The 20,867-nt window shown below is 39.3% G+C and overlaps 1 protein-coding gene across 1 annotated transcript in view; it reads left to right on the top strand.

Annotated features, from left to right (window-relative positions):
- LOC145409684 (peroxisomal acyl-coenzyme A oxidase 1-like) overlaps positions 1–6,484 on the top strand; it is a 148,753-nt gene extending 142,269 nt beyond the window's left edge. Inside the window, exons 11-12 of the mRNA XM_080280037.1 lie at positions 4,556–4,719; positions 6,388–6,484. Coding sequence (XP_080136163.1) covers positions 4,556–4,719; positions 6,388–6,484 — 261 coding nt within the window. The remainder of the gene's footprint in view (positions 1–4,555; positions 4,720–6,387) is intronic.
- Positions 6,485–20,867: the final 14,383 nt, after the last annotated feature.

Genomic DNA, 20,867 nt, shown 5'->3' with positions numbered 1-20,867 from the left:
GACTTGTTGATCTCAGCTGACTCCTTAATTAGCTTTGAGCTGTTTTTTATTTCTTTCACTTCCATTCTTATGGTTTTATCCTCGACCTTGTTTCTTAACTTGTTTCATTTTCACCATCTCAGCATATGTACTCTGTACTTCATCTGTGCAATTTCTCATCAAATCATTTGCCTGAGTTACCTTCTTTTCAATATCACTGTGTTGTTTTGTCAGACTGCATGCTTGCTTAATTTTATCTATGATTTTTGAACTCCTCCAAAAATCTCTCATGGCTGACCACAGTATATCCCATTTCACCTGTTTTCTTTGTCAGAGAGTCTGTCTCAGCTGGCAACTCACCTATTGTTGAGTCTCTTCTTTTTATTTCCTTTACCAAATCTTTATTTTTTTCCTTCTGTAGGCATAGTTTCTTTCTGACAGCCACTATTTGCAGATTAAAATCTTTCTCCAGTTTATTTACTTTCTCTACTAATTTATTATATGTTTCTCTGCATGCATCATTCTGTTTTCTCCTTTTACCCCTAGTCTTAGGTTTATGCCCTCTCTCACCTACTGGAGTCACTCCTGCAAAGTAATCCATCTTACAGAAAGACAATTTTTACTTACAATCTGGGATCTCCCGGCTACCCACCTTGGTGGTATGACGGCAGCTGATGTTAGCCTTGCCTCAGCAAATTCCTTGGATTACTGATTTTTGATGTATGCACTCAAACCTCGATTTAAGGGACTAAGTGCACTCAAACCTTGATTTAAGGGACTAAATGGGGAATCAACTTGTCCCTTACTTGAAAATGTCCATTGTTTTACTACATATAAAGACAATCTTATTATGAAATGCAATGACTGTTTCACTTATTTGTATGATTACGACTATTATTTTACTGGTACCTTATGAAGAATCACATTAATGTGTATAACCTAGACAGTACATATCATTTTTGAATGGTCTTGTCCGTTTGTCAGGTAGAATATGGAGTCCCTTAAATCCGAAATCCCTTAAATGGAGGTCCCTTAAACTGAGTTTTGAGTGTACTTTCTTTGGACTGCACTACTTTGCTTACACTTGCTCCACAATATTAAATCATCACTTAATTTATCCCAGTACTGAGCTTGACTCATTTAAAGATACAGGTGTACCTCGAAATACGATACCACTACATGTGATACCCCGGCTTAGCGATGGGGGTTGAAATACCACCATACCTTGCCTAATGATGGCCAAACCCTGGTTTAATGATGGGCTCAGTTTTTTTACTGATTTTGATGATAATTTACTTAAATTTTGTGTTTACGTTATTGGAAGGACACAAGTCAAGAGTGAAAGCAGTGGAAATGAGTTATTTAAGAGGAGCCTATGGAGTCACATGGAGAGACAGGCTGACAAATGAGGGTATAAAGGAGCGTTGTGGTGTGGATGTGGATGTGATAGGAAGCATTATGAGGAACACACCGAGGTGGTTTGGCCATGTGGAGAGGATGGAGGGTGAGAGACTGACGAGGAGAGTGTATGTGAGTGAGGTGGAGGGGGGGAGAGGAAGGGGGAGGCCGAGGAGGAGATGGAGAGATGGGGTGGAGAGGTATATGAGAGAGGGGGGTGTGAGTTGGGAGCAGGGCAGTGAAATGGCGGGGGACAGGGCGACGTGGAGCCGATTTGTTTCTGGCCACCCCGTACGGGATTGAGGCGACTGGCAATAGATAGATTGATAGATAGGTTAATTTATAAACTGTTTTTAGACAGATTAATGTGTTTTAGTCATAGGTGAGTTGAACATTGTCATTTTGGGGTACAGTATAGTAAGTCTGATTTATTCCAAACTCATATTTGATGATTGTCAGATTATATTTTTGGGTTTTGGTGAGTTATACACTGCTTTTAGGGTTAGTTTAACTTGTTTTTTAGCTATATAGGGGTTTAGGTTAGCTAGAAACCTGTTTTTGGACTCATTTAGGTGGGTCTGGGTCTCGGGAGGGGGGGAACCCAAGGCTCAAAAATGTATCCCTATATCTGCCTAACGATGGGTTTTTACTTAACAAATTGCATCGTTAAACCAGGGTTTACCTGTACTATTAGGTATGTCCAGTACTGGAGCGCAGCAGTGTGCGTCCTTGATGGTTCACCGTGTGTGTGTGTGTGTGTGTGTGTGTGTGTGTACTTATTTGTATTTGCCTACCTGGGTTCTACAGGATTTGTGTTATGCTTGTGCCATCCCGCACCCAATGTTATATCTACAGTATCCAACTTTGCTTTGAAAGCATGAATATTCTTTTCACAAATCACATTTTCTTCAAAATTATTCCATTTGGTTATAATTCTATTGGAGGGGCGCTCACCAACCACTCACTCGATGTAGTGCTGCTCTCTGGTGTCTGCCCTTTCCTCTCCTCCCCCCTTCTTTCCTTCCTTCCTCTTCTGTCTTTCTTTACTTCATTCTTTCCTCATCCTTCTGCCTACGGGCGATTTTACACTCCCTCTTCTGTCATTCTTTCCTTCATTCTTTTCTGTTCCTTCTGGCTATGGGTGACCCTACACTGAATGACAATCCAAATGGTTTCCTGTACACCAGGAAACCATAGACTATGCTGGGTGGTAACCATATAACCACATTATGGTGCCTGGTGGATTACTGGGTAATTACGGCGCTCCAGTCGGATTGAGCCGTTGAAGGTTTCTATCCAAGGGGTGACTGGGGTTTATGGCTCACGTGATGCCACTCAAGGATGAGTGAGGCTGGTCACTCTGATCTTAAATGCCAGGACCAACTTGCCTAGCCCTGGGCTCCTACGCTTCTTAAGGGGCAAAGTAGGATTGGATGATGGAGGATGGATGGAAAGCTATACTTTCTTACAACACCCAAGCAAGATGGTATCTTTAATTTAAAATTATGTCCTCTCGTTCTCCTCTCATCACTGAGGATATAATCTTCTCTATCAATGTTCTTTATACCATGCACACACTTGTACCTCATTATCATATCTCCTCATTATTTTTGTTCCTGTAATGTGGTCAGTTTCAACCTTTCCAATCACTCTTCATTCTGCAAATCTCTTATGCTTGGTATAATTTTTGCAGTCACTCCTTGAACTTTCTCTACTTATACGTTTCTTTAAGTGGGGACACCACACCAAAGCGGCATATTCCAATCTTGGACCTACCATTCTCATCGTCAGTTTACCTAGCATTTCTTCGCTCATATCATTAAATGCTGTTCTTTATGTTAATCAACATATTATATGCTCTACTAATTATCTTACTTATATTCATCTCTGGCAATAATCCCTCCTGTATTATTAAACCCAAATCTTTCTTCTGACTGACTTTACTGAGAACTCCATTCCCAGTATGTAATTCCAGTTTGGTCTTCTCTTACTTATGCCCATTTCATTTACTAATGTTAAAATCAATCTTCCATAACTGACTCTATGTAGTCAATCTCAATCTTCCTGCGAGTCTCAACAACTGTTTTCATCTACTTTCCCCCCCCCCCCATAATTTTTGAAGCAAAAAACATATTCATGTAAGTATGCATGCCTGCAACCTGCCCGTATTTACTGTACTATGCAATAATCTCAGGGTAAGTATTTCAATATCTAAGTTAAAAAGGTGGTTGGTGGGGGACTCACCATCCACTCACTTAATGCAGTGCTGCTCTTGGGTGTCCACCCTTTCCTCTCCTCCATCCTTCTTTCCTTTCATCCTCTTCTGTCTTTCTTTCCTTCATTCTTTCCTCGTCCTTCTGCCTATAGGTAACTTTACGCTCCCTCCTCTGTTTTTCTTTCCTTCATTCTTTCCTCTTCCTTCTGCCTGTGGGTGACTCTACACTGAGTGACAAGCCAAATGGTTTCCTGTACACCAGGAAACCATTTACTACCCCTGGGTGGTAACCATATAGCCAAATTTTGGCAACTGATGGTTTAGTGGGCAATTATGGCGCTCCAGTCGGATTGAGCTGGTGAAGGCTTTTATCCAAGGGGCGGTTGGGGTTTATTGCTCATGTAATGCCACACAGGGATGAGTGACGCTGATCACTCTCATCTTATATGTCAGGACCAGCTTGCCTAGCCCCAGGCTCCTACACTCCTCATGGGGCAATATAAGATTGGATGATGGATGGATGGATGAACAGCATTTTTTGTGCTTACCTATCTCTATTTACACCATTCTATGAAAATCTGTGCCCTGAATTAGGTCTTGTCTCATCTAAATAATTTCCCCATGAGGTTTATTATTTGTTCAGTACAGAATTAGTCTAGTATGGCAGTGTTGTCTGATCTAGAGGTCCTCTTTCTGTAGGGTCTCTAGTCTGATCCAGCTACCATACTGGATTGAAGATCAGTGTAGTAGTAGCAGTACTAGTTAAAACCCGATTCATCTGAATTTGAATCCTGTGGACCATAAACTAAAATTACCCTTCTTCTGCAGTCCACTATTTTCTTTTAGGGAGATATAGTAGAAGAAATGGGGGGCATTTATTTAAGTGACCAACTCCACCACCTGGTCATATTTGTGCCACCACATGCATGACTTTACAGGACTAAATATGCTTTGTTTCCTCAGTGTGGAGCCTTGGACACTAATATGGTGGGTAACCTGGAGAAGGAGGTGTGCGAGGTACTGAAGAGCCTCCGCCCACAGGCAGTCAACATTGTAGATGCATTTGACATCCCAGACCACTTCCTTGGCTCCACACTTGGGGCTTGGGATGGCAATGTGTATCAGAGGTCAGGATTCGCTTTTTCCCCTCAGTTTTTGCAGTACTTAGAGCCAAAATGAGTAACTGTACTACCTTTAAGTTCTTGTTGTATATATATATATTTTTTATTATTTTTTAGCATGTAAACGTTCAGTAAATTACAAAAAGAGTGCATGCATAAGATACATTTGCCAGTTTCCCAAAATTTACAGCACCCATTTAGAAAAATATATGATATTTTGGCAAGGACCTAAGATATCTGCAAGAATATACTTTCATGAGGTACTGTGTAATAAAAGTAAGTTTATGTGGACTGATTGCAGTCTCAACTGTAAAATATAAAATGTTATGGTATCTGATCTCTCAATATTTCAGCATCTAAAAAGATTTAAAAATTCTTTGTATTGCAATAGATTCATATTTCACATGTATCCAGGTAATATGGATACATTTATAGAAAGACCCATCAAGCCAATGGTGTTACAATTCATCCATTAAAATGGGTGGTGGTAAGAATCATCCCAGACTCACACAGGTGAGGAGTGTGTGCAATGGTCCTTGTCTCTGGTTTGTAATGCCTCATGTCGCATGGTGGACTCCCTCCAAGATCGTTCAAACAGAAAGCACTGTGATACTGCTTCTGCATTCCTCTCATCAGATGCAACCAAAACCACCACCCTTTTGTTGGCTGACCTGTCACATCGCCACTTCTTGCACATTTGTAGATGAACATCTATCATCAACCCTGGGAGGTACTACTATGAGAGGGAAATCTGTCTGCATGCTTGGTAACTAGACAGGAAACATTCAGTCACAAATACAGACACTTGGTATTGACTGTGCACAGTGTCCAAGCTGAGACTCTCATACTAATACAAATATTGTTATGTATCTCAAATATCTTTTTTCCCCAACAACTTCCAGGAACTGTTATTAAGTAATTACCTGGTTTTGACACTTGGTTTAGCTTCCAGTCCAAAGAAAACATCAGTTGTACGAATACAATGGCAAACCTCAATATGGGAGATTTCTTAAGTGGAAAGCGGCATCATTTTTATGTATGAATATATTGGCTAGCCTGATGTGATGCAAAGAAAGTTACCAGCATGGAAGACCCAACCAACCCAATTCTTTGTATGAACAACTTAGCTCTGGTAACATTTCTCATTTGGCGTTATGATTAAGGTAGAGAAGAGCCAAACACAGAGATCATGTACTAGCCCAGAGGTTATCACAAGAGTTGTGCATCACAGAGATATCACACGTATGAGGTACGGTCTTGTATTTTATCCATTTGTTCACCCATTTTTAATATATCCATCTACAAGTTTCTCTTCAGTTTACTCTACACCTGAGTAACAAAACAAATGCTTCATACAGCCGGACACCATTTAGTACTGCATGTTGTTTGGTAACCATATAGCCAACAAATGGACACCTGGTAGTGCGTGAGTTACGATGCACCATCTAACAGCATGTGGTACATAAGGCTTTAAATCTGGGGGATGGTTGGGATTTACTGCTAATATACTGCCACTCTGGGGTTAGAGTCTAGTCACTCTTGCCATAGATATCAAGACGGAACAACCTAACCCTCGGCCCCTACAGTATTGATGGGACAGTAAAGGATGTATGCATTTCTTCATCTCAGAACCTCAGTATCACCATTCACTGTTTTTTCTTTTCTTGCCCTTAGATTGTATGATGAGGCACTGAAGAGTCCACTGAACAAGACTGACGTGCCACAAGCTTACTACAAGTACCTCCGTCCACTCATGAAAGCAAACCTCTAAATACATTATGATGGGTAAATGGTGTGATACTATAGGCAGTTTGTTTTCAATTGACAGAACCAGGCCACTCTCACATGATGAATACTAAGCTGTGGTTACATGAAATTCAATGAGTCTTACTTAAGAGGAAGGAACAATTCTTTTTGGTTACTAGTCAAAGCATCCCTCCGGTCTGATGACACCTGGCATTCACCTGAACTGATAGGGGTTTGAGATCTTTGTCATATGAAATAAACTTACTCTTGTTGCTATATTATTAAAATTGAGAATGTGAAGGTGTGGACTAGTCCCCAATTTCTGACAGTATTATTAACTGACTGGTTACAATATTGTATCAGATTCTGGCATCTTAAAATAAAGATTACTGCAATTTTATATTAAAACTGAATTTAAAAATAAAAATACATGCTTCAAACATAAAATTTCACAATGAACTGTAATATGAGCACTATATAACCACAAGCAGTAAAACCATAGATAACCAAAGAACCCTACTTCCTTAGTATGGAAGAGGATGGTTCATTTTTTACAGTGATTTGCAAGGCATGTGATTGTAATAAAACCTATCTGATTACCATATATTATTGTTGACTACACTCAGTAATGTGGAAAACAGGCTGATCAGAAACAGTTACAGGTGTTCCATAAATGGCTGTTTAAATATTCTCAGTTTTAATGATAAAGCTGCAGAAGACCAAAAGAGTGTGAGGGAGGGAGGTGGAGGGGGAAAGGTAAACTGAGGATGAGGTGGAGAGGTGTATGAGTGAGCATGGTGCAAGATAGAGGGTTGCCTGATGGCAGAGGTTGGGGCAACATGGAGTCAGTTTTATCTGTTGCCACCCCCTTTATGATTAAAGATACAGATAGATGGATTAATACAACAAATAGGGTTTTAGTAATATTATATATAATTTGGAAATATTAAATGGGCTCATAAATATATACAGTAGTAGTTCATGGGTATTATATGTGGTATTCTATACAAGCAGAGAGAAACCCTGTCTTATTTGGAGAGGGAAAAACAAAATTTAAATGGAAATCACATGAAGCAAAGACCTATGTTACTTTACATTTAGAGACCTTTGACCATAGTGGCATGTTTCAGTCTTTACACTCAATGGCAGCTTTCCATGAATCACAATTTTGGGCCATATTTGTATTGTCCCCTATCCCAGAGGTCTCTATGCAGGACTTTAACCCATGTTTTCCTTGGTCTGCATATGAGTATTCTTCTCATCACATATATACAGTACCTGTGATTCTTCTCAACCAGTCACCCTCTCCCTCTCAGTACGTCCAAATCACCTTAACTTACAGGTTTACTCACTTTTCCAATATCAATCATGTCAAGTAGTTCTTATAGTACAACATTCTCAGTTCTGTCACTCAGTGACACCCGTCTCATCCATCTCCAGCTTCTCTTTTTTGTGCATTCCAGTCTGAATGAATGCTCTTTTCTCCCTAACAAAGTCCCACTGCCATAGAGCAAAACACTTTTCACATGTATTTTATTGAAGGCAATAATCCATATCATGAAAGGATGGCCCCATCACAGTCACAAGTAGCAACAGTTCCCTAAAGTTCTTTCCATTCACTTCTGTTGCTAGCAATGGAACCAGCCTTTATTCCTCCTATGGCACTCATAGAAGAAACAGAAATACTTCATACATTCCCAGCAGCTGCCACACCAAACAACAGTTTATTAGTCCCATCCGTCCTCCTCTTGAACTGGTCTCTGGTCTCCCTGCATACTTTCAGCAATCAAAACTAACTCAACAGTCTACACAAACTCCCAGCAGCCCATTCCTAAACAACGCCTCAAGCGTCAAGATGAGAGAGAGAAAGACACACACACACACACACACACACACACACACACATGACAGACAACATGCATCTGCAGGAAGGTTCCCAAAAATTTGCCATAATTTTAGTATACAGGATGAAATCTTGTCTCTAAACTGTCCGTGATTGAAGTTAAAGGTGGAGAGATTCATCTGCACAAATGAAACATTTGGATGCTCTTTGGGAGTTGCAGTGAAAGCAGAAAATGGCAGGCTGGGGAGGCGGAGCAGAGCTGCATGTGGTTGATGAATGAGGTGATTTTGAGAGATCTGACCATCAAACTGACATGCGTGAGTTAATAAAAGCATTAATGATTAGAATTTCAAAGATGGAAGTGGTAATCGAGAACATGAAAAGTGACAGTTTAAAGACAAAGATGAAACAAGTGGTGTGTAGCACAATATACCTCGCCCGACTTTATTTTGGTGCTGTTAAATACTGATCTGGCACTGTCATTTAGTGTCAGTATAAACAAAGTCGCAACCAACCTCAATTTCAACTAGCCCTGTGAAACTCCTCAATAAAGTCTATGGTAATGGCACAACTACTTTCACATTTAAGAACACGCAGTACAGCAATCCCTCCAATATCCGATGTAACAGAGCCAAAGGCATGTCCGGAAAGTGATCCTGTCCGGATATTGGGCCCCAGCCTCCTGGACTTGTACTTATGGACCCTAACTCAGAAAAACACCTATACAACTCCCTCTGGACATGCATTGCACCTATCTAAGACCCAAATCACACCAATAAGGGACACAAAAGACAAATAAATGCAAAAGAATCATAAAATGAGGTTTTAGAGGTGAGTTTATACAATATTAAACATTCTGGGTACTTAAAACAAGTCTCTGGCTCCTGGACTGGTTTGAACCGCCAGTTTGCAGTCCACAGTTAATCCTTTGCACTATAAATTCTAATTTCTTAACACTGCACAACACTGTAAATTCCTGTGTGTTCTAGTGGCGAGGTATTGCAGTTTATTCACTGTTTATTCACGATAAAACAAGCACCTGTGGATTGCATTGCTATAAGCATCTGCTCTCGATCGGAGTTAGGCTGTGACTGTTGACGATGGCGGGGTAACAGAGTTGCCAGATCACAATGGCCACATTACCAAACTCCTCAATTTTCATTACCATTTTTAACTTTCATTTCCAAATTAGTAAAGCTAGCATCTATTCTTCACTAATTATATACACAAGTGGAAATACATGTAATCACTCTTCTTATAATTAACAGCATGTTTATTATCATGCTATATAGGCTACCAAATTAATCAGAGAAAGCAAACAATCCAACATCTCCATCCTGTGTATCCTCATACATGTGAAAAATCCGTTTGGTATTGTATTATTTTGATTCATTACCAAACGAATTTGTCATTACCAAATGTAGGCCAATTTGGTAATGAAAAATACCAAATGGCAACCCTGATAGGGAAGGGGGGAGGGGGAGGGAGAAGGAAGGAAACGATGAAGGGACCATGGTGTAACAGCTGTTCGGCGCCACGCAGCAATTTCAAATTACGGGTGGGAAAAAAGTCAGACTTTTTTCGAATTTTTTGCGGTTTTTGGCTCATTTTGGGAATATTGGATCCCAGGACGAAAATGTCCGGTTATTGGGGATGTCCGGAAATTGGTCGTCCAGATATTACAGGGATTACTGTATAAAACTCCCTGACCTTGCGTTTCACCTTTCGAAGTTGAAGACATTACCCTCACAATGAAATTAGTTCCTTTGGAGACCAGTGCCCACATTTCCTGAAAGTTTCATGTAATTTCATTCAGCTGTTTTTCATTAATGTTGCTAACAAAGAAACTCGACCAAAAACAATACCTTGCCAAACTCCATCCATGAGAGGTAACAAAAGATGAGCAGGAGCTGAGTACCACCAAGGACTGAGCCCTCAAGAAGATAATAAGTGATTTAGAGGAGGAAAATAAAGAACTGAGAAAGAAACTGAGTGAAACAGTAAGACCGAGAAGGTATGTACAGCTCTGGAATGAGTACAAGAACAGGATGGGTGATTAAAGGACATGATGAGATGTAAGAACAGAGAAATAATAAACAACAAAGTGAAGGAAATAAAAAATTGGCAGACAAACAAAGAGGCATCTTCAAAAGTGAAGTAGTGAAAGTTTAGGAGGAAAAAAAAAAAAAAAAAGGCAATTGTGAGGAACGCAATTGAAATGAATAGATGTGTGATCATTTTCAGAGCTGAGAAGAAAGAACAGAAATTAATGCAAGCTGGGAAGAACGAAGAGATGACCAAAATCAGTGAATTATTTGGAGTACTAAGATAAATGATGAAGGAAGAAACTGGGAATGAGAGACACAGAGGATGTACAAAAAGACAGCCCAGTATAAAACAGAAGGCCCTAATATCACACCCATTCAGGTTAAATTTACAAATGATAATGTTACAAAAGATGTATTAGGAGCAGCACATAGGCTGAGTGATGATGAAATTCTGAAAAAAGTAATGAAAAGATCTAAACTCAAATGACAGAAGTAAACTGAAAACATTGCTAGAAGAGGCTACAAACATAAATGAGGAAAGATTAGAGGGACAATAAGAAGTGCTTTGGAGGACAGTGAAGGACACAAAACTCAAAACGTGGTATATAAAGGACTAAGGAGAAGAGTGCAAAATGATCTGGTAGGCCTAGGTAAAGTTAGAGCAAATAAGGAAGTGATTAAGAAGATTCAAGCTCATATGATAAAGGTAATGTATACAAATGTGGATGGACTGATAATGAAGAAACTAGAACTCAGTGACTGTATTAGGGAAAAGAAGCCAGAAGTGGTATGTTTAGCTCAAACTAAATTATAGAGTGAATTTGACACATTTGTGCTTGGTTGGAAAGATTATAAAAAGTAATGGAAAGACAGAGAAGGAAAGTTTGGAGGAAGAGTGATGATTATGACTGATAAAAAGATAAATACAAAAAAGGTTAATTTAGAAAATATGAAAGTGGAAATAATGGGAGTGAAAATAGTGGATGAACACAGAGAAAAGCTTGACATAGTTGTACATGCCACCATGGACCAGAGCATGGAATAGGGATGAGTATGAACAGTTAATGAGTGAATCTCTAGATATGCTAAGGTAGATAATTGAGAGGAGAAACAGACAGCTGCTAGTGGGTGATTTTAATTGTAGAGAGGATGACTGGGAAGGAATTGTTACAGGAAACAATGCGAAAACTCAGTGTATAGACTGATGGAGGTTGTAACAGAAAATGTTAATTTAATTGGTTAAAGAAAACACAAGAATTAGGGCAGAGGATACACCATCAAGACTGGATCTCATAATTACAAGAAACTGTAATGATATACAGAATTACAGTATCATTGCTCCCTACGAAGGAGTAACCACCTGGTTATGGAGACTGAAGTACTGGGTTGGGACACGGGAGAAAGAGAAGAGACATATCAACGAAAGATATAATTATGGGAGAGCAGATTTTGACTCAAGACTATTTCTGAAATATGGACTGCAGTGAAATGGGGAGGGGGGGGAAAAATATCCAGGAGAAATATAATACCTTCACGATAATATATGAGGACGGTGTCAGAAACCATGTTCCTAAAGTTGATGCAAAAAAGGAAGACAGAAAGACTGGCTTAATAAAAGATGTGGGGAGGCACTTGGAATTAGGAATAGAGCATGGGATAACGTAAGGCCGCATCCACACGTGTGCTCGAACAAGTGCTGGCAACAGGTAGGCAACACAGTAACAAACAAGCTGCAAATATGTTGGGAATAGCAGCGTCCAGATCATGTTGGTAACATCATGATGAAGTCTCAGCTGCTTCGTATCGACACACTTATCCCATCACCTCTGCTGCCAGTGTTCGAAGCTGCACTGAAACACGTTTGCATACATCTGTCCAAATACTGCTAAAACATGTTCCTCAACATGTTGCCAGCTGTGTTGCCAACACGTTTGAGCACAAGTGTGGACGTGGCCTAAAGGAAACATATACTGAAAAAGCTTGGGAAGAGAACAAAGAAATAAGAAATGAACATGGAAATGCAAGAAGGAAGAAGGAACAAAAATACGAGAAGGATATCGTTAACTCCTAAACCATGGGGTTGTTTTGGCGCTCCTTGCGTGTCCTGTGGGGATATTCGCGTTCCGACAGACTATAAAAATATTTGCCAAAAATCAGTTATTGGTCCTAGAATATTATAATTACATATGCCTTTAGCTTTCTCCTGGGATGTTTGCTGAGCCTTCATCAAGTACCGTAGGACTTATGGAGACTTCTGAAGTTGGGTAACTCTCCACTTTACACTTACCGACAACCCGTAATATGATTACCACAGCCTGATATTATCACTAGAAACACTATTCTATGATTTTCAAATAGTTTGGAATCCATACTCCAAAAAAAAACACTGTGAAAGCAATGAAAATTACGAGCGTGTACCAGCTTCCCACTTGCGCTCGTTCGCCACTGGTATTCTGTCATTTATTATTGATAAAAACACTCATACTTTATATTTCTATTACTATATAACACTTATGTATATCTGCAGTCTGTATCCATAAGTTTCCTTCAGTAATGGTAGTTTATTGTCACTATAGGCATTCAATTTCTCTTTCAGTAAAATATGTAGCATTCACTTTCTCGTCCTGTATACTAGCGTTGAGAGTGAATCTGTCACTTTCACTTTATCTTTCATAACTCATTATTCATACATGTTAGAGTGAAACTTTCACTTTCATTACTCTTAGTATATATACTCGTATTCTTATATTACTACTCATTTACATTTCTATTTACATTCTCTATTTTATTTACATTATTCACATTTCTATTTTATTTACACTATGTTATGCACTGTCACTTTCAGTAACTTATAAAACTATTTTCCACTATTCAGTTATATTTACATTCATTGCTTTCACTTGCTGTTTACACATTATTTACATTTCCACTTGCACTGTTTTAGTCACCAGAAAGATCGTAGTCATTGCCCATCATTATCATTGATAAATTAGCCAGTTCACGTTCCACAGCAGTCACTTAGCCCTTTACCCCTTTCCAAACGAGGTTTAGTAGGGGTAGAGGTCACAGGGCCCTTTGCATGGGGCTAAAAAGCGGCGGAATTTGGCAGGCGCAAATCCGACATGGTTTCACCTTGAAAGACAACAGTAAACTGAATGCTGCTGCCTAGGGGTAGTAAAGGGCTACCAATGTAAGCATGGTGACAGCTGCTAATATATATGCTATGAAATGATTGGCTGGAAATCTAGACACATAATAAATTAGGTAGTTCCAGGTGAATGTAAATATCACTTAGGCTTCTCCCTTCCTTTCATATATATTTTTTTATTACGAGAACAGATTATATGGCATATTTCAAGGGGGAATTACTGGGGGAAATTAGCGAATGAGTGCACGTGAGGTGTTGTCGGGTGATAATTAGCCAATTCCAGGTGTATGGCACTATCACTTCCTTATTTCGTTTTTGTATATATTATTTTGTATAAGAATAAGGCATAGGGTTTATTTCAATGGATGAAATCAGTGGAAAATTCCGAGGAAGATTTGCTTAGCGCAGAGCGGCCAGGCAGGAGAGAGGAGAGGGTAATGGAGGGGAGGAAGGGAGGGGAGTCAAGAACAGGGAAAAATGGCTAAATTGTCAACAATGGATGGGAGTACAGATGAGATTAGGAGTGCTGACTAGTGTTAGACATTGGCAGTACTGATAGATGATACAAGCCACCACTTGTAAACCTGGGAGAATTCAAAATAACACAGAATCACAAAAGTGACGCCCCGCGGTATGATCCATTGCTCCCGAACGTCACGAAAGTGACACCCCACGGTTAAGGGGTTAATATAAGCAAGAAAGAACCCAAGCTGTTCTACAGGTCTATTAATAGTAAAATGAGAACAAAGAACAACATAGTGAGATTAAGAATAGGTGATGTAATATATGGAAAAAAAAAAAATAAAAATAAAAGAGGAAATGTGTGACATAATGAATGATAAATTGCAGTCAGTATTTGAAACAGAAGAGGAATTCCTAGAACCTGTAACAGAGATGCAACCCCTGAAACTGGAAACAGTAGTAGTTGAGAGAAATGAGATACTTTAGTTGATGAAGGATACAGATGTAAGAAAGGCAAAAGGACCAGACGATGCAGCTGTTTGGATCTAGAAAGAATAAGCAGACCAGTTGGTAAGGCCTATCTATGATATTATAAGGTTTTCCACAGAAATTGGGGAGGTACCTACTGAATGGAAAAGAGCAAATATAGTTCCAATTTAAGAGCAAATAGGGTTCTGATTTATAAAAATGGTCACAGAGAGGACCCACTGAACTATGGACCAGTTTCCCTCAATAGTACAGTCTGCAAACTATGTGAAAATGTCATTAGAAGATGGATAAAATTTCTTGAAGGGCATATGGTAATAATGTCCAAGGAATTTGGATTTACAGAAGGGTTGTCTTGTGTTAAGAACTAGATGAGCTTCTATAGCAGAGTGACAGATACTGTTCAAGAAAGGGATGGATGGGTAGGCTGTATTTACCTGGATTTAAAGAAGGCTTTTGATAGAGTGCCACACAAGATTATTATGGAAATTGAAAACCTATGGAGGAGTATATGAGGATTGTTGAAATGGATGAAAAATTATTTGACAGAAAGACAAATGAAAACTGTAATCAGAAACAAGTTCTCCCAGTGGAAAAAGGTAACCAGTGGAGTGCCCCAGGGTTCAGTGTTGGCCCCAATTATTCTTGATATAAATGACTTGCCTGAAGGGTTGAGAACTTATATGAGTCTATTTACTGATGATGCAAAAATTAGGAAACATATTAAAGGAGTAAATTGTTGTATGGAATTGCAAAAAGATCTAGATACACTCTACAAGTGAAGTCAAACGTGGAAGCACTAATAAATGTCATATATTAGAAATGAGAGTCAGTGATAAGAGACCAAGGTACAGTATGTGTACATGATAGATGAAATAATACAGAAGGCAAAAGAAGAAAAGGACCTTCATGTGACTATACAGGATAACCCATCACCAGAGAAACATATAAACAGGATTACTGGAGGAACGTACAGGCTACTGACCAACAAGAGTGGCATTCAATTATATGGATGAAAAGATGCACAGAGAGTTTAGAGTGACCATGATAAGACCAGGACTGGCATATGCAGCAGTGATATGGTCAGTACACTTGAAAAGCATACCAGTAAACTAGAAAACAGACAAAGGAGCCACAAAACTGACACCAAGCTTGAGGGAGCTGTCTTATGAAGAGAGATTAGAAAAGCTGAAATTGCCAACCCTGAGAGAGAGAAGAGAGAGGGTAGATTTGATTGCAATGTTTAGAGGAGTAAGAGGAACAGAACACGTGGATAGAGAGGACCTCTTTGTGAAAGATGATGGTAGAACAAGAGGACATGAATTCAAGCTGAAGAAGAGTCAACGCCACAGTGATGTAAAGAATTTAGTTTTCCAAACAGAACTAAACTATTGACAACTGGAATAATTTAGATGGAGAGGTGGTGTGAACAGAGAGCAATCACATATTTAAATCCAGATTAGATAATAAATATTTGTAGAAAAGAGATGGGACAACAGGAGCTTAGTTCAAATCTTGTATAATACAATTACTCCTTCCTTCTTTCCTTCCTTCCTCTTATGTCTTTCTTTTCTTCATTCTTTTCTTTCTGCCTACATGTGACTTTACAGTCTCCCTTATGTCTTTCTTTCCTTCATTCTTTCCACTTCCTTCTGTCTACGAGTGACCCTACACTGAGTGACAAGCCATATGGTTTCTTGCACACCAGGAAACCATTTACTATGCTGGGTGGTAACCATATAACCATATTATGGCGCCTCGTAGTTTAGCAGGTAATTAAGGCACTCTAATCAGATTGAGTCAGTGTAGGTTTGTATCCATGGGGTGGTTGGGGTTTATTGCTCACTTAATGCTGTTCAGGGATGAGTGAGACTGGTCACTCTCATCTTAAATGTCAGGACCAACTTGCCTAGCCCTGGGCTCGTACGCTCCTCATGGGGCAACACAGGATTGGATGAAGGATGGATGGAGGTAAATTAGGTAAATACATACACAAAGCATGTGTGTGTGTGTGCATATCTGGCAACATGATGGTGGTGCTGATTTGGATGTGTTTGAAAATGTTTGAAGTACCCAATGGCATGACCGTGTGGAGTGAATGGAAAATGGGAGGTGGACTTGGAGAGTATATGTGAGTGAGGTGGAGGGAGAGAGGTTGAGAGGGAGACTGAGGATGAGGTAGAAGGACAGGGTGGAGATGTATAGAGTGTGAGTGGTGTAGAGTGGAGAGAGAGCTGCCTGGTGATGGACAGTAATGTAGAAGTAATTTGTTTATAGACACTTCCTTTGGAATTAAGGCATTTTACTACGGATAGACAAAACATTAATTTGGAATGTGACCCTTCCAACACCATACCCTAATGCCCTGTCAAAACTCCATATCCACCTAAATTTAACATCAAACACTTGGGTCTGTGACACTCCTATCTCCTTAACAGCTGTGTTTTATAATTGGAGAACTTTTCCAATAATAAAACCTGTGATTTTTGTGTGGTGGTGGATGATGGCGACCATCATTCCCTCACTGATGTAGTGCTGCCTACTTCATCCTTTGCCTTTATCATCTGTGTGTGTGTGTGTGTGTGTGTGTGTGTGTGTGTGTGTGTGTGTGTATTTACCTATTTGTATTTACCTATTTGTAGTATACAGGAATTGAGCAATGCTCGTGTTGTCCTGTCTCCATATCCACATTTATCAAGTCTACCTTTACACACATGAATGTTTTTCTCATGCACCACCTCTTTGTCTAAGTCGTTCCAAATATTTAAGAATATACCTAATTGTGATATACACGGAATGTACTATGCTCGTGGGTTTCCGTCGCTGTTTCTCAATAAGTCGAATTTAACTTTAAACTCGTTTATGTTTTTAGACTGGACGATCTCTTTGTCCAGGCTATTCCATAAGTCTATACTTCTGTAAGGAAAGCTATATTTCTTGGATATCCTTCAAGCAGCTTGACTTTTTCAATTTCATTCCATGTCCTCTTGTTGCTCTCTTATCCCATACAAACAGATCTTCTTTGTCAATTTTATCTACTCCCACCATGGTCCTGAACACCGCAATCATGTCTCCCCTCTTTCTCCTTTCCTCTAACGAAGGCAAATCCAGTTTTTCCAGCCTCTCTCTGTATGACAGGTCTGTCAGACTGGGGACCATCTTGGTTGCTGTTCTTTGTATTCTCTCAATCTTGTTTATATCTTTCTTTTTGTGTGGGCACCACACTACCGCTGCATATTCTAACCTGGGGCGGATCATGGCCACTATCAATTTTTTCATCATTTCCTCATCCATATAATGAAATGCTACTCTTATGTTAGTCAAGAGCTTATAAGTCTCTCCAACTATCTTGTTAATGTGCTTTTCTGGTGACAAACTATCTTGGACCAGCACTCCCAAATCTTTCTCTTCTCTCCCTTTTTGTGATTAATTCATTACCCAAAAAATAATTCAGTGATGGTCTCCTGGTACTTTTACCCATTTCCAATATTTTACATTTCTTTACATTAAATTTCATTTCCCACGTCCGGCTTCCAATTGTGTATCCTATCCAAATCCTCCTGCAGTATTTTACAATCCTCCTCAACCTCTATCTTCCTCAAGATCTTTACATCATCAGCAAACAGACTCGCATAACTGTTCACTCCATCTACCATATCATTTACATAAATCAGGAACATTACTGGCGCCAACACTGAGCCTTGAGGGACTCCACTTGTTACTTCCCTCCATCCAGACATCTTTTCCTTTATTACTGTCCTCATTTGTCTGTCTCTCAAAAGTCTCTCATCCATTCCAGAAGTTTCCCCTTTAGTCCTCCTATATATTCTAGTTTCCACATTAGTCTCTTATGAGGTACCTTGTCAAAGGCCTTCTCTAAGTCTAAGTACACACAATCCACCCAACCATCTCTCTCCTGTACCACATCAATCGCTCTTGAGTAAAAGCTCAACAAGTTTGAAACACATGACCTTCCACTTCTGAATCCAAACTGACATTCAGCCAAAATATTCATCTCTTCCAGATATTTTATCCAACTGTCTTTCAGGATTCTCTCACACAATTTTGCGACCATGCTGGTTAGAGACACTGGTCTATAATTCAGGGGTTCTTCCCTGTTTCCTCCCTTGTAAATTGGTACCACATTTGCCCTCTTCCATTCTTTTGGCACTTTCCCCTCTTCCAGTGAGCATACAATTAAGCTGTGAATTTTATCCGCCAGTTGTTCTCTGCATTCCTTCAGTACCCAATTAGAAATTCCATCAGGTCCTGGGGCTTTCCTTACATCTTGAGTTTCCAGTAATTTATACACTTCCCCTGCACCTCCACTTTTATATCTTTCATCACCGGAACATTTCTAATCACTCCCTCCCCTTCCACAAGCTCCTTTTCTTTAGTGAAAACTGACTGGAAACGTTTGTTCATTATTTCTGCTTGCATTGCCACATCATTAAAGACCTCTCCATCTACTTTCAGCTTGGTGATTCCTTCCTTTTGTTTCAGTTTGCCATTAACAAATCTATAAAACAGTTTGGGTTCATCCTTGCATTTGTCAATTATACCTTTTTCAAAATTCCTTTCTTCTTCCCTACGTATTCTTGTGTATTCGTTTCTTGTTCTTTTATATTCTTCCTTTGTTCTGTCGTTACCTCTCTTTCTCCAATTGTTCCACGCCTTATCTCTCTTTTTTGGCTATCATACACCTTCTATTAAACCACTCCTTTTACCTGTTTTCTTTCCCTCTTACTCTTGGTACAAATTTTTCCACTCCCAAATTATAGAGGTCTAGAAAGATATCCCACTTCCTCTGTATCTCTCTTGTTTCTCTGAATTTTCTCCAATCCGCATTTTCAAAAAAGTTTCTCAATCCTGTAAAATTTGCTTTGCCAAAGTTGTATCTTCCCTGTCTATGAAGCTCGTCTCTTGGCTCGACGTTTCCTATTAACATCTGGAACTCAATGACCACGTGATCACTTTTTCCCAAAGGACAGAGATATTCCAATGATTCTATTACATCAGGTTCTTTGGTGAACAGTAAATCTAACCTTGCTGGTGTGTCCTCACCTCGAAACCGTGTCTCTTCTTTGACCCACTGCGTCATCACATTATTCATTATTATATTTAATAACATAGTACCCCACGAATCCTCGCCACCTCCCGAGTACCATTCCTCCCAGTTCACCTCTTTACAATTAAAGTCACCCACCAAAATTATATTATTGCTTTTCTCAATTATTTTTTGCAAGTAGCTAGCCATATCTGACAACATCTCATGGTATTCGTCATCCTTCCATGCTCTCGTCTTTGGGGGAACATACACTACCGCCATATCTCTCTTAACATTCTCTCCAGTTTCTAATTTCATATATATCACTTCAGCCCTGCCTTCTCCCATTTCCACAGTATCTACATTTATGTTGTTCTTCACTGCTATCATCACTCCTCCTCCCTTTTTTCTTTTCTGTCTTTTCTCCACAGTTTGTATTTACCATCTCCCAAATGAACATCAATATCTTCTCTTAATTTGGTCTCTACAAAGCACATGACATCAGGTTCATGTTCTCTCAAGAAATCATTAATTTCGATCCTTGTCGATATGAAACCATCAACATTAGTATATATCACCTTCAAATTATTTTTGACATTATTAATACCCTCTTCTCTCCTACTCTCTGTCCGTACCACTTCCTCAACTTCTGATCTTTCACAACCATCCCCCCTAATTTCCTTCACTTCTATTTCCTTAAATACCATTTCCTTACTTTCATATCCAATACTCTCCAAAAAAAAGTATTATGTTCTTCCTCTGTCCTCTTATCATTTTTTTCCTTTACTTCTTCCTTTAATGATTTTAAAGCGTCTCTTTCTTCTTCATTCAGATCTTTTCTTATTATAATATTTTCCATCCCCGCCTCTTTGCTTAATTTCCAGGTCACTTTAAGTATCTCATTTATTACACTTTCTGATGTAAACTTGACTCTCATTGGTCTTGTTTCCCCTTTCTTATAAGGCCCTATCCTCCTTACTTCCTCAATTTCTTTTACCCACTTGTTTCCTTCGGGGTCAATCTTGCCTAATATTCCTCTCACCATGTTCGTGTCTCTCTCGAGTCTTGCGAACCTAACCTTTTCTTCCTCTTCCCTGTTTCCAAATACTATCACACATCTGTTCCTTTCTACAGTTTCTCTCACTATTTTCTCTTTTTTCTTCAGTATTTTCACTACATTTTCTTCCATTTCTTTCTTGTTCATTTCCCTTTCTTCCTGGATGATCTCTCTTAAGCTGACCACTTCTTTCTGTTCTTCCTCTACGTGTGCCCACTTTGCCTTGTGTTCTTCTAGTACATTACTCACCTTCTCCGTTTTATTAGTACTCTCTTCAAGTTTCCTCCTCAGTTCAACATTTTCCCACTTCAAATTCT

This window comes from Coenobita brevimanus, chromosome 82 (assembly GCF_032717465.1).
Source record: "Coenobita brevimanus isolate Jiangsu-jjx chromosome 82, ASM3271746v2, whole genome shotgun sequence".
Taxonomy (NCBI): Eukaryota; Metazoa; Arthropoda; class Malacostraca; order Decapoda; family Coenobitidae; genus Coenobita; species Coenobita brevimanus.
Note: the sequence above shows the minus strand (reverse complement) of the source record. Positions and strands in the feature narration are given on the sequence as shown.